At 38.8% G+C, this 26,843-nt stretch overlaps 1 protein-coding gene across 2 annotated transcripts in view; it reads left to right on the top strand.

Moving 5' to 3' along the window:
* Positions 1-26,585, top strand: part of LOC133519606 (elongation of very long chain fatty acids protein 7-like) — a 50,496-nt gene extending 23,911 nt beyond the window's left edge. For both annotated transcript variants that reach the window (XM_061853636.1, XM_061853637.1), the window contains exons 2-6: positions 21,736-21,926; positions 22,509-22,646; positions 24,517-24,622; positions 25,192-25,328; positions 25,989-26,585. In XM_061853636.1, the coding sequence (XP_061709620.1) occupies positions 21,736-21,926; positions 22,509-22,646; positions 24,517-24,622; positions 25,192-25,328; positions 25,989-26,255 (839 nt within the window). In that variant the 3' untranslated portion in view covers positions 26,256-26,585. The remainder of the gene's footprint in view (positions 1-21,735; positions 21,927-22,508; positions 22,647-24,516; positions 24,623-25,191; positions 25,329-25,988) is intronic.
* Positions 26,586-26,843: the final 258 nt, after the last annotated feature.

A 26,843-nucleotide genomic window follows, 5' to 3' on the forward strand; every position in this document is an offset into this window, starting at 1 on the left:
ACTAATGACCATTAATGCATAAATAATAGATAATTTATGCATTATTAATCTTCGACGAATTAATTATGGTCATATTGCATGCTAGTTCTAAGGAAATTTCACATATTTAATTTAATTATTTACACTGATATACAAATAAAACTACAGTTATCGATAGTTATAGTACATCCCTAGTTCACAACGAAAAATAATATAAAATATCTAATTTTCGATGTGTTTATAGCCTGCTGACCCAAAATAAGGCCAAAAGTATCTAAAGCAATACTTATACCAGTCTTCATCCAAGGGAAATTTCGCCATAAAATCCCTTTTTTCGTGATTTTCTCGAGTGGCTCGCTTGCCACATATTTCACACTTAGTAAACCGTTTTCTCGCTGGCATTGTAACAAACTCGCTCTTTACTCTGATCAAGGTTGACTATTTTCGATTTTTTCACTAAATAATAAAGAAATTACACGAAATACCCGAACAAAACATTGAAGCCTTCAAAACAAACAAAACAATTAGGCTGACAGTTGACTTGATGTAAACTTGACAGAATAAATAGCACTGACGTTTTCTTTTTCTTCGTTGGCAATGATTTGCGAAAAAAAATCTAATACAAAACTTTTTTCTTCCTAGTTGCGTCAGCCTGATCGGAATTTGGCAGCTAACTCCATCTTGCGTCCAGTAGAAGAATCAAAATCGTACAGAAAAAACTACTCTCTGCCTTAGGATCCCCTTTTAAATGTCATAAATCCAAACATGGCAGCCATACCCATCGACAAAAAGTCTACCGTTGATCTAATTTCATTTGACAGTTAACTAATACGTATTCGACACGCTTATATTTGACAACTAGAATCCTGACTAGAGCTGGGACTGCGTACCAAAAGTACGTCTCTGTTACTCGTACCAAAAGTACGTCTAAAATACCAGTTTTACGAGTATGACCCCCAATAGGCAGTTTACGTATTTGCCGTGCTTAGGCGTCTTACAAATAAGGATTATTTATACAAATATCGACTTATTATTTCGGTAAGGGTCGGAAATATGGTGACGTTTTGAGTGAAGGTTATGAATCTATTGTCATATTTTTGTTATATATTATTACATTATTTTTAGATACAACAGACACCCAGACGACCATCTGTTAACAAAATTTTATTTTACCTAAAGTAACGGTAAGAATGGAGGTACGAGGTGATAAAAGTTTCATATTTGTTTTATTTCAGAAATCAAAGTCCGTACTTTTAAATACTCGACAAGCTAAAAGTAGTCTATTACAAATAACCTGTTCCAAAAACTATTCCGGTACAACGCCCCGCCTCTAGTGTGGATATTGTTCACTGACAGGTGGTGATAATAGCAATTCGACAAGTCACAATATTTCCCACATCAAATGGAAATCAACACGAAACGTCACTTTTAGCATGTCGAATAAGGGCCCTGATTCCATTTCACTCTAACCAAGTTAATATCGATCTATGAACTCTTAATTAAACATTGCACAGTTGATCATGTTGATCTATTTAATCAGTAGTCGGATTATTATGGGAAATTGCATTTTCATTATGATCTGTAACGGAAATTTCCTAGAACTTTCTTTATTTTGAATAGAAAACTGCAATGAGACTGGGACGTTTATTATCTTCATTTATAAAAGGTCAGTTACGCCTTAAAATCAAATACTGGGCGATATTTCCGTGGTAGGTCTAAGGTAGCGGCCTCAGCTTGACCAGACGACGTCCGCGGCATTTTTTAAAGCGATTATTTCTGAAATTATTAACTTTATTAAAAATGGTTGTTAGAAGCCCGTATTCGTTTTGAAGAACAACCCCACACTAAAAGCAAAACTCCAAAGCAAAAAAGAAATAGTAGATGTACACTCAGAGTTTTGTAGTTTTTATTTTACCACTTGGTAGCCATGACTGATTTATGTATCCATGCCAAATTGCAGCTTTCTAGCACTAACGATCACGGAGCAAAGCCGCGGTTCCATCTGCATCTAGTTGTCTACGGAACCCTAAAAAGGTACTAAAATTACCAAGTAAACAACAGAAAGGAGCGAACCTTTATTGATCAAAGTTAATTCTATCAATTCGTCGTTAATAATTTAATTATGAAATCCCTCCTAAACCATTCTGAAAGACGGCCCCTAAGGTCCGACCTAATTGCATAAATATGTTTTGAATTTTAAATGACTAGTAAGACTTTTCAGAGGTAAATTTTATTATTCTTTCATTATCAACTTTGGCCATTAGTTCCCTCTGGGAATGCCCGGATTGGACTGAGGGACTTTACCAAAATAGAGACCTTTCATGCTAAATTCGGAAATTTTATTGTTATTCGATACTTTAAGCTGTCTTTTATTTCAATTTCTGTGTTGTTCAGTTGTGATTTGTAGTAAATTGCCTACTTTCTTTCTAGGTACAGCAAGCTGCAGAATTGCACGGATGAAGGATCATGGGATAACTCACGCTAGACCGGGTCGGGGCCTGGCCGGAGCGCTTCGTTTTCTATGGAAAGCACCACGTGATCAATTGATCACCGATCAGCCGTCATAGAAAATTACGTGTCGGACACCTCGGCCCAGGCCCGGTCCGGTCTAGCGTGAGTCATCCTTTGACCAGAATTCATTGATAAAGTGCACTTTTGCAGCAGGGTGTACATGCAGAAACCTACTGCTATATAACTAAATAATTATTCTACGTGCTACTTAGTTTCCTAATGGTGATCTAATTGGTGATCAGTACCCTTAGTGTAAATTTAATCGATAGCGAAACGTGACGTACGCGTTTGCGTTAAGAGGCTGTCAACACCCAATGTCCTTGAAATTGATGTTACTTAAACAGGGGCCTTATTCGAGATGCACAACTGTCAAATTTCGCGTCCACATCAAATCAACACTTGATTCTATCGCATGTTGATTGTATCAAGTGTTGATTCTATCAACTGTGGATATTATCATTTGGAACAATCAAAACTCATTCATAGAAGAAATAATCAAACAAAAATCAACTTTGTTTATTACTACTATATAGTTTGAAATGGCTCTGAACTCGAAGTGGTTCGGTTTGATTTGATTGTCACCTGACTGTGGATTGCTAATGTCAAATTTTGACAAGTGTTGATTTTATTGCTAGACTTTTTTGTCCATGGGCTTGGGCACCATCTTGGATTTTTTGACGTACGACAGGGAATACCCTTCCTTTCCTACAATATATGGCATAGAGTAAAGCGTCTTTTTTTTTTAAACATAAGTTTACAGGAATCAGCGACATCTTGTATTCGATAGGATAAGTAATGCGCTATGAACAATGCGGCGGCGAGTAGTGAAACTGTACCTGACAACGTCAATCAATTAAAAAGTGACCACATAGTTGATGGTCGATAAAGGCGATTATTAATTGAATTTTAACGACAATAAAGAACTATTGACATGCGATCTTTTTGTTGAACCCACACCTACACGTCGAATAATGCTCGCTCCACATATTCTCCTATAAACGCTCAAAATTGTAAAAAAAATTGATGCAATTTACTCCGCACCCAGTCTCAAGTTGCTTCTAAACCACGTTCACGAACCAAGTTGTAACCTAACACATCTGTAAATATAAGGCATATGATTTAGAGATAAAGTCCGTTTTTTTTTAAATTACGAGATGGTTCATGAATAACCTTTATTACTATAAAAATAATACTACATTTGTCAAAAAAAAATTCTGTATTGCGCTCTTACATAATACATAAAATTGATATAAAGATAGGTACCATAGTAGCTCGCTCACTTGGTCTATCAACAACTATTTTAATGTTCTTTGTACTCGTATACGCGACCCCATTGTATGTACAGTCGCCATCAGATATATCGGAACGCATGTATGAGATCTCAAATTATTAAGATAAGACCTACTGTACTGTCTATATTACTTACCAAGACCTAAGTACCTATTATTTATATGTACCTACACAAAGAGAATTCCTATGTTAAAAGGAGATTAAATACATATTTTGTTATTCAACTACAAATAAAATAAAATTTATCTTTTTCAGTTAACACATTTTTTTACCGATTTCTTTAATAAAATAAAACATTAAAGTATTATGTGACTATATTTCATTGTCTTCGGTGTAGATTATTTACTGATGTTCCAATTTTCTGTATCAGTTTGGTAACAGGAAATATAAAAACTACACCTCTTCAAAAACGTTGCTGGTAGTTCGACATCTGTAAGTTTAAATATAAAACATGATAAAAACACTTAAGTCAAAAACGTATACATAAAATATTTGCCCTATATTCTGGTCGCTCGGTAGGGTGCCCAGAAGGCTGGGTGCATTTCCGCGCTGGTTAACAATGCTGATCCTCTGGTCACCAGAAGCCTATATAAGGCGCTCTCATAGAGCCACGCTAGTGCCCTAGAGTTTCAAATTCAACCCCAAGTGCCACAAATATGTAGTTAAGGGTTTAAATTCTGGATCAAGAACATGGAATACTATTCGCTAGTAATGCCATAGGTATTAGAAAAAAATAATAGTAGGAGACGGCCGTGGTCATGGTAGGTGGTACAGGTGGGCCAGGCAAGCTCTGAAATTATGCACCTATTTTACTATAACTTTGTTCACCTGTGTATATTTACTGTTTCCATGATAATCATTTTTAATATGTAGCCCGTGTAATCGGGCTGTATAATTGGTCTCATATTTTTTAACACAAAATCATAATTATAATTCAATAATTAATGGTGTTTTACATATTAATCATTAATGTACCTATTTTGCAAAATTTTCTTGCATATAATAATACTGTTTACTTCAATTGACGTGTTTATTATTTTCGTTACTATGTCAACGTTAATACTTAAAAAATTATAACGTGAAGGTTGAGTCCGCAGTACAGTTACAGTTTACGTACATAGTGGCATTAGCACAGTCGGATTAGGACCAAACTCGAAATGTCTGAACAGTCATGAAATTTGGTATGTATATACGCCCCTTAAAGGCCCCTTTTTCATGCCCACACCATTTGACATTTGGGGACCTCGAGGAACCGCAGCCATCTTGGAAAATGTGGACCATCCAGGAGAAATTCGCGTTTTACTCTAAATCTATGTTCTTTATTCAATAATCGTGTAAGGCAACATTCAAGCTTATAAAATTCTACATAAAATAGTTTTAGACTTCTTTGTGAAAAAAAATGATCTTGCTTTAAAAAATACTTGCTAAACCCAGATTTAGCCCTTATACCCTTTCATGGGATATTCTCTTAATAGGAAACTTGTAAGAATAAAAATTCCACTTTTAACTATACATTTGTACATAATCTACCCCAATATCAATATTTTACTTGACTGCAACTTAACCAGAAAGTAGGGTTATGGGTATAAGTACTGAGGATTCAGGACACCCTGTAGCTTAGGATACTGGACGGATTTTTTAAATGACGTATTATTTAGCCCTAAACCTTTTTCTTCCGTTAATTTTAGTAACTTTGTATTGCATAGCACTTGTATACTAACTGTGGATCTACTGATGTCTGTTTTACTGTACTCCGCTCAATAGTTTAGGCGCTAGAAGAAAAAATATGATTTAATATTCGGAGTCCTCTCAAGGCGGCTGTATTGATTTTTCTTTAATAGAACAAGTAAAAGTAGGTTGTGAATGGCAAGAGGAATCTAACGATACGTCATTTAAAAAAATCCGTCCAGTATCCTAATACCTAGCTACTGGGTGTACTGAATCATCAGTACTTACACCCATAACCCTTCTTTCTGGTTTAGTCACAGTAGAGTAAAATGTTAATATTGGGGTAGACCACGTACAAATGTATAGTTAAAAATAGAATTCATATTCCTCCGAGTTTCCTTTTAAGAGAATGTCCCTTGGAAGTGTATAAGCGTTAAACTTAGATTCAGCAAGTATTCTCTATAACAAGATGTATTGTTCTGCAAAGATATCGAGGACTTTTTTGTGTAGAATTTAATAAGTTTTAATGTTGACTGTTGTGTTGATGGTACACATTTTCCAAGATGGTTCGGATTCCTCGAGGTCCCCAAATGTTAAATGGTTTGGGCATGAAAACGGGGCCTTTAATTTATATACATAATAAATTTCATGACTGTTACAGAGATTTCGAGGTTGGTCCTAATCCGATTATGCTACATTGTGCGTCCGCGGCAAATTCGGTTCTCCATACAAATGTAGTTACGCTCTCATTTTAAATCGGCTAGCTAGATTGCTCTGAAACTTTGTACTTACAATAGGATATGGTATGTCTATGCCTATAATTAATTTAAAACATAAATGTGAAATGAGAGCCAATTAAGTTCAATATTAAGAATATGTGTCGTTGTTGACTCGCCGACAACGGAATTGAGATCTATATGGGTGCCATGTTCTGTGCTGTGTAGAAAATCCTGAAATTATAAAGGATTTGTCTTAGCTAGTTTTTACGTATAGGCTACGTATCACCGAAACGTCACAAACACCACGAAGGTTCGGCTTGTACGGGCCCTCGTTTTTCCTATATTCTTATACGCTGCGGAGACCTGGACTATCCAAAAGACAGAGGAGAAGACGATAGACGCCCTAGAAATATGGTGCTGGAGGAAAATGCTGGGGATATCCTGGACCGAGTTTCGGACTAATGTCTCCATCCTTAAAGAACTCCGTATCAAGCAGCGCCTTTCGACTCTCGTAAAGACCCGCATACTCAGTTTTTTCGGTCACGTCTCGGGGAGGAACAACGACTCCATAGAGCGTCTAGTGGTGCAGGGTAGAGCAAACGGAAAAAGACCGCGCAAAAGACCACCTATGCGATGGACTGACCAAATCAAATCTGCCATGAAGGGTCCCCTGAACGCATTTGCCAGAATGGCCCCCAACCGCGAAAAATGGCGAGAGATCGTACGGCAAGCAACATCTGCGCCTGATATCAGCAGTTGACCACGACGCTCTGCAAAGAGTACAACGACAAAGAAGAAGAAGACGTATCATATTTGTCTAAAATTTGGTTTGTTGGTACACACACAAGGGATAGTCTCTAGCTAGGTACGGGGTGCCACACTCGTCAGCGCGACGGCGATATTTTTTACCTTTTATCTAAAAATCTCAAATTTGTGTACGGGCTCAGCTCCTGTTTCGTCTTAAGCCTGAATTTGACAGATTCTGACTCACAGGGGGCTTTGAGCATGCTGTTGCGTTCGTTTTCAAATTTTGAAAAAAAGAATTAGCCTAACAACACAATAAATGCTTGTTTTTCCGCATTCTTCACTATATCTCCCTGTCTCACTACTATCTGACCTTCTAACCCAGAGGGGAAAATATACCTTATTGGGGCTACTCCATCTTCCTCATGATAATATATTTTACTTTACTGAAAAGCAATCGGTACATGATACAAGATGCACATTGTTAAGAGCCGGGGTTAGAACCCACGACCATTGGTTTTAAAATTAGTATATAATTTGTATTTATATAATAAATCTGTTTTCTTGTTGACATTTTGTGGTATTGTATTGCTTTATGTTAATTGTCAAGATATTTCTTTCATCCTGGACAATTGTCACATGCGTCACATGTACGTTTTTATGATAGATCTACATCGACGCAACTGCATGTCATTGTCAAAGAGCATATAATCACTACGTTTTAAGAGACGGGACTTCCATACTAGCGAGTGGAATCAGTTTGTTTCGCAAATCATTACCAAAATGTACGACAAAGAACTGTCAAAGAACCATAGTACCAACATAAGCTATTTAAATAGTGTAGTACGCTACACGCTTACGATTCTTATCGATATCGATAAAATGGGGAGGGTTGAAACATAGGCTCCTGTCTACAAATTTTGTACTCGAAATCAGGTTAGCATCGAGTCCACATTTAAGTTGTATGTTATAAAGTGGATAGTTCTTAATTGGACTACTATCTGGTCGGGCTTAATGTGGACCCGAATTATTTTAATACAGTTTTTAAATCGTGTTTTTTTATTTTATTAAATGCTTGATTTTCATAATGATGTGCACATACATGTTTGAATAAATGTAACTTTTCTATGGGAAGATGTATCAGGTCTTCGTTCCCAACAAATTTGGCCCACTGCCTGCATCTGAAAACATACAGCCTTGGAAAAACATGACTTTATCTACAGTTTATATTCCATGTGTTTGCTAATGAGATGATCAACTGATTATTTCGCGCTAATATGCATCTATAAATCATGTTTTTCGGCATCCAGTTATCAACAACCCTTTATCAATGCTTTAACTTTTTATGTATTTATATGTCTGTTAATCATGAGAACGGGTCTGGCCTTGTTGGCAGCGACCCTGCCTATGAAGCCGATGGTCCCAGGTTCAAATCCTGGAACGGGCATTTATTAGTGTGATGAGCATGAATATTTGTTCCTGAGACATGGGTATTTTCTATGTATTTATAAATACTTATAAATTAGGTCTATGTACATATATATATACATTATTGCACAAACTGACTTAGTACTAAAGTATGAATGGCATGTGTTGTGGGTATATATATATATATATATATCGTTGTCTAAGTACCCACAACACATGCCATTCATACTTTAGTACTAAGTCAGTTTGTGTAATAATGTCCTATAATATTTCTTTATTTATCATAAAAACAGAGATTAATTTTGTTACATTTTAGGTTAATATATTAAATAATCACTAGATAAAAAAAATATGTTAACTAATGACCATTAATGCATAAGTAATAGATAATTTATGCATTATTAAGCTTCGACGAAAAAATTATGGTCATATTGCATGCTAGTTCTAAGGAAATTTCACATATTTAATTTAATTATTTACACTGATATACAAATAAAACTACAGTTATCGATAGTTATAGTACATACCTAGTTCACAACGAAAAATAATGTAAAATATCTAATTTTCGATGTGTTTATAGCCTGCTGACCCAAAATAAGGTCAAAAGTATCTAAAGCAATACTTACCAGTCTTCATCCAAGGGAAATTTCGCCATAAAATCCCTTTTTTCGTGATTTTCTCGAGTGGCTCGCTTGCCACATATTTCACACTTAGTAAACCGTTTTCTCGCTGGCATTGTAACAAACTCGCTCTTTACTCTGATCACGGTTGACTATTTTCGATTTTTGCACTAAATAATAAAGAAATTACACGAAATACCCGAACAAAACATTGAAGCCTTCAAAACAAACAAAGCAATTAGGCTGACAGTAGACTTGATGTAAACTTGACAGAATAAATAGCACTGACGTTTTCTTTTTCTTCGTTGGCAATGATTTGCGAAACAAATTCCATACAAAACTTTTTTCTTCCTAGTTGCAACAGCCTGATCGGAATTTGGCAGCTAACTCCATCTTGCGTCCAGTAGAAGAATCAAAATCGTACAGATAAAACTTCTCTCTGCCTTAGGATCCCCTTTTCAATGTCATAAATCCAAACATGGCAGCCATACCCATCGACAAAAAAGTCTACCGTTGATCTAATTTCATTTGACAGTTAACTAATACGTATTCGACACGCTTATATTTGACAACTAGAATCCTGACTAGAGCTGGGACTGCGTACCAAAAGTACGTCTCTGTTACTCGTACCAAAAGTACGTCTAAAATACCAGTTTTACGAGTATGACCCCCAATAGGCAGTTTACGTATTTGCCGTGCTTAGGCGTCTTACAAATAAGGATTATTTATACAAATATCGACTTATTATTTCGGTAAGGGTCGGAAATATGGTGACGTTTTGAGTGAAGGCTATGAATCTATTGTCATATTTTTGTTATATATTATTACATTATTTTTAGATACAACAGACACCCAGACGACCATCTGTTAACAAAATTTTATTTTACCTAAAGTAACGGTAAGAATGGAGGTACGAGGTGATAAAAGTTTCATATTTGTTTTATTTCAAAAATCAAAGTCCGTACTTTTAAATACTCGACAAGCTAAAAGTAGTCTATTACAAATAACCTGTTCCAAAAACTATTCCGGTACAACGCCCCGCCTCTAGTGTGGATATTGTTCACTGACAGGTGGTGATAATAGCAATTCGACAAGTCACAATATTTCTCACATCAAATGGAAATCAACACGAAACGTCACTTTTAGCATGTCGAATAAGGGCCCAGGCTCTTGAGTCCGCAGCAAGCTTAAATGAAATGTTAAATGATGTGGGCATGAAAAATGAGCCTTTAATTTATATACATACCAAATTTTATGACTGTTCCAGAGATTTCGAGGTTGGCCCTAATCCGATTGTGCTACATTGTGCGTCCGCAGCAAACTCGGTTCTCCATACAAACGTAGTTACGCTCTCATTTTAAAACGACTAGCTAGATTGCTCTGAAACTTTGTACTTATAATAGAATAAGGTATATCTATGCCTGTAATTAGTTTATGTACAATAGCTTCAGATACCGTAGTTAACAAAAATACAGCGAATTTAAGTTTTTCACACAAAATTAGTTTTTGCTCTGTTTCGTTTATTTTATAAGCTTATAGATATCATTGTCATTGTATGTGCAAAGTTTCATTATAATCCAACACGTAGTTTTGAAATGAGAACGAAACTCTGTTTATGTGGGAAGGTGAAATTCGGTCGAGCTTGCTGCGGACTCTCAAATTATGTTGATAACAAAGCGTGTTGCCTCTCTGTCGCACTAGCAAATTCGTACGTAAGTGTGACAGGGAGGCAACAAGTCGAACATGGTTCGCGGTAGGCCCTCAGGACTGACTCATCATAGAAGTATAAAGAAAACTAATGTAGAACATTATAATAGCATTGTTTGTATAGTTAACCTTTCTTGTCGGCCTGCTGGTAATTAAATATTTTATATATTATTTATGAATATTCAGCATACAAATATTGCGCTAATGTTGGACGATAATTGACCATATTAATAGTATACGAAAGATTATCTTTAAAATAGTTTGTTTTACAAGGGGACAAATTTATTGTATAACGTCTCGTGCTGATATTAAAATAAGATATGTTGGTATAATATAATAAAAAAGTTTTATTCGTAAACACAAACGAAACAAATGTCATATTACATAGGTATTATTGATATCCAAATAAGCGAAAAAATTCCATACAAACTTTGCTATCGAGTAAAAAACCAAATTGTATCAACTGACCGTAAATTATTACCTACAAATCATAATAAAGTTACCGCTGTTCAATATTTATCATTAAAAAAAAATATATGAAGTCTTTGCCACTCTCGTGAATAAAATGCAACTTTCTCTTCATTTTCAAAAGTAAAGGGAAAAGAGCTGCAGTTGACATGCAATATTCACCTAGGATAAAACATTAACTGGTTTATCCACATGATAAAATAAAATTCACTTTAAACACCGGCAGAAAGAGACACAAACTGTCATTATAATGCCGTCACGTCCACAAGTGCAACTATCTGTAATGGGGGAATCGCATACGGTAAATTGACATTTGCGGTGTTTATTGAGAACACCGCTATGTTTTACTGCCCCACTTCGAAAAACAACCGTAGATGATAGAAAATCAGCTTATGACGTGAAAGTAGATTATTATCGAGGCTCAGAAGTAGCTATAGCTTGTTAGCTACCCGCTGGCTGAGGAATCGCTTTTAACAGACCTTGGGAGTCCTTTTAATTGAATCCAAAGCCAGCAAGTAGACTTCTAGCAGAGTCATACATACTATACAGGGTGATTTCTGGGTCGTGATCCAGAACCACTTTTTCTGAATCTATAAATGATTTATATTATCATACGGTAGTATTTGATTGAAAGATAATTAGTTTGATTTTTATTATTTTTCAAGTAAAATCTTATACGAAGTAATCATGGTCACCCTATGACTTTTGACATACGCTGTATGGAAAGCGACAAGACGTCACATTGAGTAGGGTGACCAAACTGTATGCAAACATGTTTTTTTCTACTTGTCATCTGAAGAATAATCATAATTATTGGTGATAATAAATAATGAGCAACATCATTAGACTTATCTTTCTTTCTTTTTCGTAATTCTGTGTGATGTCTTGTTCTCTTGCTCCACGACCCCGAAATCACCCTGTATAGTGCTTTTCTCGAAAATGATGCAAGAAATATAAATATAATAGAAACATTTCACAGAAGCAACGTTCTTATACGTATACATTTTCACAGAAAAAAGTAAAAACAATTAAAAGATTTCCTTTGCCGCCTTTTTATGTTCTTTAAATGAAGATAGCGCTGATAACGCATTTTTGTTGCGAATGTTGCTATTACGCAGAACCATTTATGTGTATTTATGTGAAACCCGTTATCTGTATTTTTGCATCTCAATTAGCTAATCTGATAATTCATTGTCCTTATATTCTAAAATAATATATAAATATTACGAAAAAGTTACACCGGTTGGAACATTCAATTTGTCACTCATTGACGACCTGCCCTTACGACGATTGGCCTTAGTGGGTAGTGACCATGCCTAGGAAGACGATGGTCCCGGGTTCTAATCCTGGTAAGGGCATTTATTCGTGTGATGAGCACGGATATTTGTTCCTGAGTCATGGGTGTTTTCTACGTATTTAAGAATTTATAAATACGTATATATATTATATATCTCGTAGTCTAAGTACCCACAGCTGCCGAGGATGCCGAGGTCCTCAAAAGGCGGAAATACGGAGGTCTCGACGCCAATTATAACTTTTTTCCTTTCGGTGTCGAGACCCTCGGTCCGTGGGGCCCGGGAGCTCAGAGCTTCTTTAATGATTTGGCCAAACGGCTGGTTGACGTTACAGGGGACAAAAGAGCTGGCAGCTTCCTCGCTCAACGAATAAGCGTTGCGATTCAGCGAGGAAATGCTGCCAGTATCTTTGGCACTATGCCCCAGGGGCCCTCTTTAGATATAGATTTTTAGTGTTTAATTAGTTAAGTTTGTATTGTACCTATATTTACATTTTACTCTAATTATTTTTAATTGTTCGAAATAAATATGAAGAAGTACCCACAACACAAGCTTTATTGAGCTTACTTTGGGACTAGTACATTTGTGTAATAATATCCTATAGTATTCATTTATTTATTATTTATTTTATTATAGACTTTGGCAGTCAAACCGCCCGTTTCAATGCTGCATCAGCATTAATGTTGCAGCGTTTCTGCTGCAGTGTTGCAGCAGCGGAAAATAGATGATGTTACTACTTGGGACGCCCGGTAGGGCGGAGGCCTATCGGACGTCCCAAGTATCGCTGGGGCGATGCTGTTAAAGCGGACTTGCCCGATCTCCAAGCCAATAACTGGCGGGTGATGGCACAGGATCGAGACAACTGGCGTGTACTCGTGTCGGAGGCCAAGACTCATTTTAGGTCGCTGTTACATGAAATAAATGTTTTCAAATTCAAATTAAGTAAGTATGTACTGCCAATTAATTGCGTAGTCTCATTCTTAGAGTCAGACCGAGCTACGGTGGCAGCGATTTTGATTGTGCAAGTGTTAATTAAACGTCATAATTTCGTAGAAGTTTGGCGTTTGGAATAACACTCGCATCGTCTAGGCTATAAAATAAGCTGGTAACTAACTTTACATTACTGAAGCGATTAGTCACTCATTTTATCAAGATAATTGACAATGACATCGCCCGTTTCTCACCTGCAACAGTAAAGGTCACGTTCGGATGTCAACTGCAGCTGCATTACTGTTGCGGCGTTGTTGTCGCCGCTGTATCTGTCAATCTCCTTATAAAATGACTGTCGTTCGCCGCGCCGCCGCACAACCTTGATTGTAGCGTTCATTCCGTGGGATCCCTAACCATGGGTTCAAAAATATAAAAAAAGTCATGAAACAAGAGCTTACATAAATACTTTTAATTAAAACTATAGCAAGCATGATCGGTCCCGCCATTTTTGAGTTATTGCAAGAAATCTTCTCTTCTTAGTAAAAAGATGTACAAAGCGCTGCAAAGATATTCCCTTAGTCCTTTAGTCCCTATACGTGATACTTAATAATTAACCCCGTTTGGCTTGTTTTGACAGAATGGTAACTACGAAACCCTACACTGAGCATGACCCAACATGGCCGATTTTGCATTAATAAAATAAGTGACGTTCAGCGCCGCATAACTGCCCCAATTATTATGCGTTCATTCCGTCACTTCCGTCAAACCCGTTGTCTAATTAGTAATGCTTAAATCGTCTGCAATAGACGCAAAGGCCTGTAATGTTAATATTTGTTGTTTGTTTTTTGTTTTTTGTAATTTTTATTGTTTGTAAAATGGACATGTAAAAGTGCCCCTGTGGCCTATTTGCTGAATAAATGTTTGATATTTGATGATAACGATGATTCCGTCCCTTCAAGGAAAAATACTGATACAGCGCCCGCAATAACGAGGCAGGAACAGTAATGCAGCTCTGCTGTAAGGTCCACTCCTCAATAGCGTCTCCCGAGCGTCAGCGTCTGGTCAGCCCGCGTAGCCAACGTGCCTATCGTTCACGCTCCGTGGCGAACGAAACGCAACTGTCACAGTCGCACTAATATGGAAGAGTGATAGAGAGAGATGGCTACGCTACGGAGCGTTAACGATTGTAACGTTGGCTACGCGGCCAGCGCTATGGAAAATGGCGTCGCTGCGCAGTTGCGCCAACGTTGCGTCGAGCGGCAGCCATAGAGTTGTCTAGACGTCGACGCTAGACGCTAGTGGGTGGCCCTAACTGACATCCAAACGACACCTCAACGCTGAAGTCGCAATAGAAACGTAACCTTTACATTCTTGGCAACGCACGTAAACTGATTGGAATATAACAACACCCATACACAGCCATTAATTCAATTAACCATGTTAATGAGCACATTTAAAACACCACCCGTTAAGGTTAATCGTCCAACGAAGGGGTCATACGTACTATATAAAAAAGACGTAAATGCATACATTTTTAACGGCCAATACGCTTATAGTGCGAGTATATAATTTGCAATATCATGCTTATAACATGAGAAATACTTATGTCGCTAACAGCATTATTAACTGACCATTGGAGGATTCTATGTCTTTGAAATAAGGTTTACAATTGGTCCGTTATTAGTTTGCCAGTTAACAGTAAAGAGTGTGGATATTTCTTAGCAGCCTGCCCATAGATTCAACTACTAGACAGAGCATATAATGACAACCGAAGTCACCACTCAAAAGCGCTCGCTTCAAATTTGGTATGGGAGCGAAACCTTATTTCAATTGCGCTCACAATTACGACAAGTAGGTACTTGTGTAAATTAAAAATATTTACTAAAGTTTAGTTTTAAGGCAACTGGGCCGTTGTACAGTCAACTCAATTGTAAAAATATGGGTGTACACATCTTACTCAAAAATATGTCCCATAGCATCTTATTCCAGTGTAATAAGAGCGTAGTACCATAATAATATTTATGAGACGATTCTTTCGATACATATTTTTGCACTTGACTGTAGTATAAAATGGTATAGAATGAATAAATAAATATTTGGACACAGATCAACCTAACCTACCCTACTAAGCAAAGCTTGTACTATGGGTACTAGACGAAGATATACATACGTATATAGATAAATACATCATTATATACATAGAAAATACCCATGACTCAAGAACAAATATCAGTGTTCATGAAACAAATAAATGCCCTTACCGGCATTCGAACCCGGGACTATCGGCTTCATAGGCAGGGTCACTACCCACTAGGCAAGACAGATCGTCAATCTGTGTAAGATTGTCGATTTATACTCGTATTTATTTATTTATTTAATGGTGTAGAATACACCCTAGTTTTAAGTCCTAGCGGGTTACAAGTGAAAGTGCACCCATCCCCATCTGACACAAAGTTTACCAAGATTTTGATCTCATAGTTACCTATGTAAGTATAACACAGTTATGACAAGCGATCCCATCCACTAAATGCTTACGGTTTGAAGTAGATATTTATGTATTAATTTATTTATTTATTTATTTTAACAACAGCAAAATTACACAGCATTACAGTATATACTAATGCACTGCGAAATTTAGGACAGAAAGTATATAAATGCATACACATCAGGTACAGAATACAATCTGGGACTAAGTAGGTAGATCATTAAATTGTGTTATACATAAAAATAGAATTACAAAACACAGGAGAACCTTAATAACTAACTGAGGACGGACGGTCATCCATTGCCTCACAATGGTTTTTGCATTGCTCACAAATTTGCCTCCAATTACTGGCAAAAAGATCGCAGTCTGGAGCCGACTGGAGAAGTGCGTTGATGTAGTGCAAAGCACGAACCAGTGGTGATTGCCTGTACGCCTTCGTGCGTGCTTTAGGAGCCGCAAGTAAGTCGCGATTACGAGGCCTAAAATTGAACTTTGCGACGGACAGAGAAGGGATGAGGAGGCGTACCAGCTGTGAGACCAGCTGAGGGCAGTCTGAATCTCCACGTAATATTCTGCACGCGCCGATCATAAGTGCATAATTACGCCTCACTTCTAAGGAGTTAAAACCCAGAGTTCCAAGTAAATATTTTGTCGGGTAAAGGAAAGGATAATACCCATAGACTTTTTTAAATAAAAATCTTAGAAAAGTCTTTTGGATTTTCTCCAGAAGCAAAGCGTAAGTGACCTCATGGGGGTTCCACACCACAGACGCTGCCTCCAGTTTACTCCTAACTAGAGAGGTATAAACAATCTTGATAACAATCGTGTTGTCAAAATCACGAACGTTACGGATGACAAATCCCAATCTCCGATAGCATTCGGTAGCTAGGGTTCTCATATGAGCATGAAAGTTAAGATGCGGGTCAAATATGACACCTAGGTCTTTAATAGTGTCAACGCGGTTAATTAATTTCGTTCCTAACATGTAATTACCAACTAGCGGACTACGAGATCGGCTAAAAGACATCACAGAGCACTTCTCAGGGTGAAAAATCAGTTTGTTTGAGATACTCCATTCATATACCCTGTTAATATCTTCCTGGAGCGATTCAATGTCAGAAAGTTGTTGTAGACCATAAACAAGCTTTAGGTCGTCGGCGTAAAGAAGACATCGCGCACATCCAGGGAGAGACGCCAAGTCGTTGATCATAACGCCGAACAGAAAAGGGCCTAGAATTGAACCCTGGCTTACTCCGGAGCGAGTATGGTAGGAATCGGAGACGAAGCATCCGTGCTGCACGTACTGCTGCCTATCGCGTAGATAACTCGCAAAAAACCGGAGCAGTTTTGGCGAGAAACCGATGTTACATAGCTTCCTCAGTAGTATATCGTTATCTACGCGATCAAAGGCTTTTTTAAAATCAAAGTACAGCACGTCTACCTGTATCCCCCTATCCAAATGCTCAGAGATAGAGTCTACTAGGGTTAAAAGGTTGGTCTCGACAGAACGCCTAGGCCTAAAACCATGCTGAGCGTCACAGAGATAGGGCTGCACTTGGGAGGCTATATGCTTGTTTATGATAGATTCAAACAACTTTGCAATAGAGGAAAGAATCGCTATGGGACGATAGTTTTCAACCTTGGTTGCTTCGCCTGACTTTGGAATCGGCCGTACCCGTGTTACCTTCCAGTGACTCGGGTACTCCCCAGCACGTAGGGCTAGGTTGAAAATGTGACATATAGGTTGTGCTAGCCAGTCTTTGCAACCCTTCAGAATGTACGCCGGGATAGCATCAGGACCCAGTGAGCTTTGAGGCTTCAGACAAGCTATGCCAGATTTTACATCCTGAAGGGATATTGTGCCGATATGAATCAAATTAGCAGTGTTCGACCGATCTTGTTCAATGGTTTTAGAGGGGTCAAGTAATGGTACACAAGGAAGGAAGACACTCGAGAAGAAGTTTGCGAAAGCCTGAGCCGCCTCTACACCCTCATAAGGCTTCCCATCGCATAACACTCGGTTTTGAAACCCACCCTTACATTTTAAGTTGTTAATATGTTGCCAAAAAACACGAGGATTACCAGTGATGTTGGTCTGAACACTGCCAATATAGCTCTCATAGGCTTTTGATGTTCTCGACTTTATATCGGCTCTGAGTTTGGAAAACCTGGTATATGCTTCTGTTTCTCCAGTTTGTTTCCACTTTCGGTGAAGAAAAGCCTTCCGTTGTATGTCTCTTATAAGATCAGCTGTAAACCAAATCGGATACCGTCTACTGGGCTTACTGGACCTTCTCTTCCTGGGTATGCACAAGTCAAAAAAGCCGTAAATCAATTTATAAAAGCGGTCCACGGCGACATTGACATCTTGGGCTTCAAACACGCTTATCCAAGACGCATCGGAAATTAGTTGGTAAAGAAGCTCGTAATTGCCCATTGAGAAATTCCAGTCACGCCGAGTATCAAGATTGCTAGGGTCGATCTCCACTGTGTCACTTACGGCTTTCATGAGCGGGATAGAAATTTCGAGAGGTGGATGATAAGCATCGGCATATGGAACTAGGCTGCCCTCCGGGTCCTCACTAACCATAACACCATGAGCACGTTGTCGCACCAGCACTACATCAAGCATTCCTCCACGCGCATTTAACACCTCGTTCATTTCAATGAAATCACAGACTGTGGTAAAAAAACAATAATAACTTAGGATACTGGTTGAGGTATACTTAGGGTTAAGATTCAAGTCACCTATGATTATAACAGCACCAATAGAGTCAATAAACGACTCTATTTTTTGAAAAAACTGCATATACACACTTTCGGAAGAGTTAGGTGGAATATATACAGCACACAAATGAAACAGTGTTTCGCCCACAACAAAAGAGGTCCACAAATCCTCTCCGTCGGCGGTTTCAAACTCTCGTCGCCGCCGTAGACTAATACCTGGCCTCGCAGCAACCAATGCTCCTCCGCCCTGTCGTCCGGTGACGCGATCTCGGCGCAAGACGCTCCAAGCATCTCCCACTAGTTCCGGGTCCTCTACAGATGCTGTCAACCATGACTCAGTGACGACTACAATATCACTTTCGTGAGAAAGAATACTTTGTTTAAAAAATTTTAACTTCGTGTTGAGACCTCTGACATTTTGGTAGGCTATGCTAATGGTGAGACCATTAGTTTGTATTGGGGGTTTCTTTAGTTTGTTTGTTTTGTTTCCGAAAAAACCACACTTTCACTCTTGCATTGTCGGGCCACACGTCTGCCGACAAGCACTTATCATAATAAGCTTCAGGAACCCCCAGCTTGTAGGACTTGTAATCACCTTTGGGCTTAAGTTCCTCCACGGTACACGTGCCCTGTTCACAAAGTTGCTGCAGGTAATCCCGGACTTCATCGGCACTGGACACCATATTCCATAGGTGGATGTGTTTCCGGACCTCGACCGCCCTGAGAGTAGTAACATTAGGGCCCCCGGTGCAGCGTACGGATGCCGGCCGTCTCTGCTTCTTCTTAGTGACCGCTCTCCATCCTTCGGTCGTCGGGTTTCCGCAACTGCCCGTAGACGAATTGTCTGTCACGGGATCACATACCTCGGAGCGTGCCGAATCATCGCGGTTAACTGGTGGATCTGCATGCAGGATTTCGGCTTGTGGCATCACCGTTGAGTTACTAGGCAGTGTTACTGGGTTCTCGGCATTTTTGCTCTTTTTTCTCTTTTTAGGACTTTTGGGTGTAAGCGTTTTACTGTTAGTATCAATCTCGTCACTAATGCCAAACGGCTTGGGCAATGCTAAGGAAGCCGCGCAGCCTACACAGCGGGACTCAAGGGCCTTTTCTAATGCCTCAAGTTTGCCGCTCAACACCTCAACCTTACTCGTGCACGTGGAAAACGCAGATTGAAACCGCCCGATTGTAGAAACTGCATCCGCTAGCTGTTCTGTTAAGCACGTTATTTGGTCTCTAAAGTACAGTAAAATACAGTAAAGAGATTACGAATGTAATTTACGGTTGATATGTGGATAACAACAGCAAAAAGAACAGAAGAATAGGTATAAAGTGGACATCGATAAATTTTCTGCAGTTATGCAGCCATGTATAACCAGTTTTAACGTGGAATTTATCACACGAGAATGCAGAAATCAATTGCATGAGTTTTCCAATAGTTGTTACGGCTGTTCGGTTGCTTTTCCATTGTGATGGAGACGAATCAACCCTTAGCATTATTTGTGTTCCACAGACTATACAGACACCGTATTATGAAGGGTTCACAAAGAGCACGTGGTTACCTCACATAGGTGCACTGTTATTGGTAAAACCCTACGATGCGAGCAGTACAATTGAGTCGTATTCTACACTATATTATACCATAACAACCTAGGTACACCCCTAAAGCTTAATTTTTGTACATAATTTTAATTTACATGAGTACAGGTCGCAAGTAAAATAAGCGATTGCGCTCACATACTAAATTTGTACGAGAGCACTTATGTGTGGTGACCTCGGTTGTCTTATGTGCTCAGTCTAGTAGGTACTAGTCTGTGTTGTAATGCAGCGAAGAAGAGATGTGGAGTACAACCAATGATATTGCTTAAAGTGACTTAATTTTAGACACTTCGTTTTCTATGACGGGTGATCGGTGCTCACGTCAGTGATGCTTTCTATAGAACACGAAGTGTCGGACGCCCCGGCCCGGCCCCGGGCCGGTCTAACATGAGTCATCCTCAGAGCTCGAACAAATCATGCAGATGACGTCAAGCCACTCATAGGATATGATTTCAAATAGTATTTTTATTTTTCATTGGTGTTTCTCAGAGTTTCAACCGCTGTCAGTCAGATCAGTTATGGTTATTTTGAACAAGAAAGGTAGTTTACCGTAACCATATATGGCATACCAATCTTGAGGAACTTCGACATACATGCGGACAGGGGACTGTAAGCGGTTGAAACGCTCTGAGAACCACCCATAAACAATTACCACTTATCATTTATCAACCTCTTTATCAAACGATATCGATATGAGTAGATACGTCTTTGACTGACATTGTCAATCAAATGAACAATAAACTGACTTTGTTATTGTTTAGCATAAATCATAATTTATTTGTCATCATATATGTGGGCAGGGGACTGTCAGACTTGAAACGCTGTGAGAAACACCCATGGAGTAAGCACTTTAAGTTTGGTTATGCTATGCTTACAGTAACAAGTTTCGTGAGATTATTTTATTCAAGACATCACCCTGTCACCTAAATTCCATGGAATTATTTACGATTATTTTGTTAGTTAGTGCGACATGTCACACGGTGGTTTAAATACAAACATCATTCTGAGTGCAAAATTACGTCACTTTTGCGTCATCCGCATGATTTGTTCGAGCCCTGGTCATCCTTAATGCCTCTCATCTCCTCTCGTCTCCACGTTAGCGGAAAGGTAGACTAATGCGCCTCAGTATTCGCGACTCTAGCGAGAGTTTAACTGTGGTGTCCCAAAAGTTTACTTCCATCTTCCTTAGATATCAGTGACTATCTTTTTCATCATGAGTTGGTAGGCTTTAAGAAAAGTGTTTAACCCGGTCAAAATTAGGCGAACCGTTGAAAATTTCATTGATGTCCCAGCCCAGCACTAATACTTACTTCTTCTTTTCATCTTGTTACCCTCTGTTGGGGTGTAGGGCTCGAATCATATTCTTCGACTGACTTCGACCTTGGGCAGCCCAATAACCCAACCCATCCCCAGTAAACCCAACTATTGCTCTACGCAACCGCGCCAATTAAATTTAGGGTATATATTATGTTTACTTTTTTTGCTTGTCAGGCATCTTCCAGGTCAGGGTCACATTGGATACACTTGTAATACAGTAGTAGCTAATAATTTACTTTCATTAATTTCAGATCCAAGAACAAACAAATGGTTCCTCTGCGCCAGACCGTACCAGGGTCTAACACTCCTCGGCCTGTATCTCATGTTTGTACTCAAATGGGGCCCGGCCTATATGAAGAACCGGCCCGCTTACAATTTGGAAAAGGTCCTTATTATGTACAATGCGTTACAGGTGTTAATATGTGCACGGATATTTATAGGGGTAAGTTAAATAAATGTTTGAAAGTTAATAAATAAGAAATAAAACAAAAAATATTACATTGCTAATCCGCGAAAAGATAACGTGCTAGTCAATCAGTGCTAACCCGATATACTTACTTGCGTATTTTAACATGCAATTAATGTCCCCTTCCACCGTAAAAATATATACGCAAATAAATATAACATCCCACTACCGAAAGAACAAAACTCGACAGATGTTTCGCCTCTCTACGAGTTTTGTTCCACCACCACGACCGAAAGTACACTCGTGTGCGGTGGAAGGATGGAAACATTAATTGCATGTAAAAATACGCAAGTTAGTATAACGGGTTAGCACTGATTGACTAGCACGTTATTTATCTTTGCGCGAATTAGTAAAATCGGCATCTTCTCGAGCGATGGCCTCACAATCCACCTCTATTTCAAATTTTCTTTAGTGCGAGTGGGATACATAGCATTTTACACCTGCGAATGAAGCTAGATATAGCACGTCATACCAATATTAGAATCATAACAAATTGTAATGTAAATTACCCAATTTGTCATTTTAGCCTGATCAAGAAAATTACTCATTTATTTCCAGTCTCTAATCTACGCCTGGGCGTTCGATTACAAATGGCTGTGTGAGCCCGTAGACTACTCAACAGATGAGAAGGCGATGCGTGTGGCTCGATACGTGTACTACTACTTCCTTGTCAAGATTCTGGACCTGGCGGATACCGTAAGTTAATCTCAGTGGCGAGCGACCAGCGGAGCGTTCAGCGGAGCGTCGAGCGTCGAAGGGATTTGAGCAGCGTGCACTGACGCCTGGGCCTATGACCAGAGGGCCTACCCCGAACCCTGAAGTTCGCAAATTACGAGTATCATTTTCTGTCACCCTAATTACGCCATGCTTGGAGTAAAAGAGAAAGTTGCCCGCAATTTGCGTACTTCGGTATTCGCGGTAGGCCCCCGGTCTGCGTTCGATTGCTCTCGAGTGAGGCCGCTCGCAAACATTTGTTTACCTTAGTCACTTCACTGGTCGTCGCCGCTGTAGCATCCATAGTTAGTTTAGATTGACCTTTTTTGTTGATCATTTTGAATAGCTCGCCCTGTTAACAACATTTGCTGCTGTCAAGACCTATTGTTAGTTACTATAATGTATTCCTTTCAAAATGTGTATTGTGTAATCATGCCTCAATATTAGGCAAGCTGAGTAAGCTGAGTAATCCCGGGGGATGTGCGGCGGAAAATTGAAATGTTATTTATGTACTTAACACATTTCCCTTGACACGGCTGTTTTCAACCAATGATTTTTATAATGATTATGTAATGCATCAAAGTAGAGAAGGAGATGAGTGGAAAAAGAGGGTGGAGGCCTTTGCCCAGCAGTGGGACAGTGGGGTTTTAATAAATAAAAAAAGTATATAATGTGAGGTACAGTTAGCAGCAGAATTAGCTAAGCAAGTGAGTTGTTGAAAACGATTTGCACATTCTCTTTTCCTGATAACGTGTTGGTCATTTTGGATACCCTTTTCTATTGGTATAGAGTCAGACCAAGGCAACTTTGCATGCCATTTGCAATGCCAAATTGTGGCCATGTTACCATTAATATCAAATTTTTATGAAAATATAAAGTTACTAATGACACCCTCACTTTGATTTATTCAAGTCGTTATACAAACTTAGCTTAGACGGACTCTAAATTTCTGATGCTGACTGAGAATTGAATTAATGACGAAACGCTTCCTTTTTAGTTTAACGAGTTGATGTTTTGGCGGTTACTGCGACCCAAAATGAGCCTTAGGCTTAACCTTAGCGACATGACCACACGCCAGTCCTGTGCGATCTCCCGCCAGTTACCGTGCAAGTCCGCTTCAACAGCATAACTCCAGCAATTATTATTATTCTTATTGGAGTTTGTGGGCCTTTGAGTGCCACGTCGACCACGCAGTGATCTATTGTGACAGCCCAGCAAAGTTCATTACTAATGCCCGTTGAATCCAGGAAATTCCAGATTCTTTGGGCCGTAATATTCTGTACCTCATAGGGTTGCAATACGCACCGCCCTAAGTGGGTACTTGTTTTTGACATTAGTGATCCACAGGAACAGAGAATGTGCATTGCAGTTTCCTCTGACTCCTGGCAGAACCTGCATGTCGCATCTTGTTTTTTTCCAATTTGAAACATGGGTTTGTTCAACTTACAGTATCCAGTCAATATTCTGGTCACCGCACAAGTTTTGTGTCTTTTGAGCCCTAGAATCTCCTTAGCAAATTTGTTGTTTAACCCTTTGATTAGAGCTTTCGAGTGTTCTTGTCCTTCGACGAACTTCCACCAATCGATTGCTCTAGTTTTTTCTAAGTTGCTGAGCAGAGAATATGCTCCAGCGATACCTGGGACGTCCAACCGGCCTCCACCCTGCCCACGTCCCAGGTATGCACTGTTAGCGCCTTCATACTTTTCCATTCTAAAAACGTGGCCAAGCCAGCGGAGGCGGTGGGCTTTTGTCTCGCCGATAATATTATGTGCAGCAACAAGATTTTCAATCTCGGCGTTTTGGCGGTTGGTTTTGGGATTCGAGTATTTAATGAACGTTTGTAATTTCACAGGTATTCTTCGTGCTCCGTAAGAAGAACAGCCACGTATCCTTCTTGCACGTCTACCATCACACAGGCATGGTTATGTTGACATGGGGCGCTGCTACATACTTCCCAGGTATTTTTATTTATATCATGGGAGAATTTAACGACATTGTCAATGTCCATAATGGCTCCTTCAATATTCAGAGGCCTATTGAACAAAAGTTCATTGATTTTGATAAAAGACCTCGTTTCTTTTTTGCCAAGTACTTTTGCTTTGGCTATCTGACCATTTTGTAATAAATTCAGCACTTTGTTCCGCATGCTCTTCTCTTAATCATAAAGGTCTGAAGAGGTTTTCATTTTTCACTTGTCTTCATTATTGTTACTTGATTACAAGAGTTAAAAAGACTAAACAAACTTTTCAAGCTTGAGACATTTTCCGTGTAGTTTTGAATCTGTACCCCTAGTGTAAATTTATTCGACAGCGTAACGTGACGTACGCGTTTGCTTTAAGTCTCATTTAGTATGGGATTTAGAAACAGCGCGCCAAGCGGAACGTTTTAGAAACTCAAAATCCTATACAAATTGAGACTTATCGCAAATGCGTACGTCACGATACGCCATCGAATAAATTTACACTAGCGGTACTGACTGTCGAAATAAAAGTTTAAAATTCGTAAACATTTCTATCTCTGATTTCAGGGGGCCACGGAACATTAATTGGCGTGATCAACTCATTCGTCCACGTGATCATGTACGGGTACTATCTGCTGACCGTGGCCATGCCGAGCATGAAGGAATCCATGTGGTGGAAGAAATACATCACGCAAATGCAAATTGTAAGTTTAACGTAGAGATTGATCTGTCGTTCAGTTAAATATTTAAGAAAAAACGATACGAGTCGAGTACCGTGTTGAGGCAACGAAGCTTGCTGATTTGCCTAGGTGCGAGATTGAAAAGCTTGATTATATCACTATTGTATACAATCGTTTTTGTACGAGTCATCTAAAATAATACCTTTTTTACTATAAAACCTAAATAATTAATGAAAATTGGGAAGTACCTCAGTAGACAAAAATACAAAAGACATAACGCGCAAAACCTGGGACCCTCTTTTCTATGGGAGCGCGGCGCCACGTGATTTACTGTGTATTGAAATAAATCTTATAGTTGAGTGTGGAGTCCTTACATGAAAAATACGTAATTATAGTTTGGTATACGAAATCTTCATTCAACCATTACAGTCGACGAATGTATTTTTACATTAATTGACTTTATAATCGATGAGAATCAGAGATTGTGATAGACCGTAGTTGGTTTATTTATTTTTTTAACGTTTGTTCTATTCCAAATTTTGAACATTACATTGAGATCAATACTCGTACGTATTGATGCATGTAAATACAGAAGTTAGGCTCCAGACACTTTCAGGTACGGAAGGTACCATTTCTGTTATTCCATCTTAGAATGACTAATACATTTTTTATTATTATTTGCAGTTGCAGTTCCTGATGATCGTAGTTCACATGGCGACCCTGGTCTGGAAGACCGACTGCGCCTACCCCCGCTGGATAGCAGCTGTATTCCTACCCCAAAACCTCTTCATGCTCATATTGTTCATAGACTTTTACATAAAAGCTTACATCAAGCCTAAGAAGGCCAAACTAAACGGTCTGCAAAATAGACACAATGGTCTCCAAAATGGTCACAGTAATGGTGTTCATCTCAAAAATGGAAAAAACGGTGTTCATAAAAAGATAGAGTAGATTTAATTAAATTTAGAAGTTAGACTAATTTAGTTAAATATTAAGTTCCTGTATTTTTAGATTATAGTTATAGCTACTTGTATAGCCCCTCCAGACTATATGCGTGAATCGCGGTGCGACCTCGTGAGTAGAACATATCTCGACGTTGACGTACGACTCCATTACTCGCAGAACTTCACGGCAAGATGGTTCCAAAGCATCAGCTGATCGAAATTAACTGTGAATTAGCTACGGCAGCAATGTAATTGTTATGTGCTGTAACAATTTTTCCATTTTGTTTTCTTATAAATCTTCGAAAATTTAGATACTTTATCTTGTAGCAGATAAGCCTTCTTCTCCGCACATTGCGAAATGTACGCCTCACTTTACGCCGTGATTCGCGCATGATTGTGGAGGGCCGTTATTGTTATTTAATAGTGAATTCGAGCCGCTAATAGGCTCCAGTCACGTTGCAACAAATCGCATGCGATTTTGGGCAATAGGGTTGTTTCCATCTACAAATCTTCGGGCAGAATTGTATCCCAATAAATTCTTTTGGATTATAAGAACTCTACTTTTAGGGGACCTGTAATGACCATATTTTTGTAA

This window comes from Cydia pomonella, chromosome 7 (genome assembly GCF_033807575.1).
Source record: "Cydia pomonella isolate Wapato2018A chromosome 7, ilCydPomo1, whole genome shotgun sequence".
Classification (NCBI taxonomy): Eukaryota; Metazoa; Arthropoda; class Insecta; order Lepidoptera; family Tortricidae; genus Cydia; species Cydia pomonella.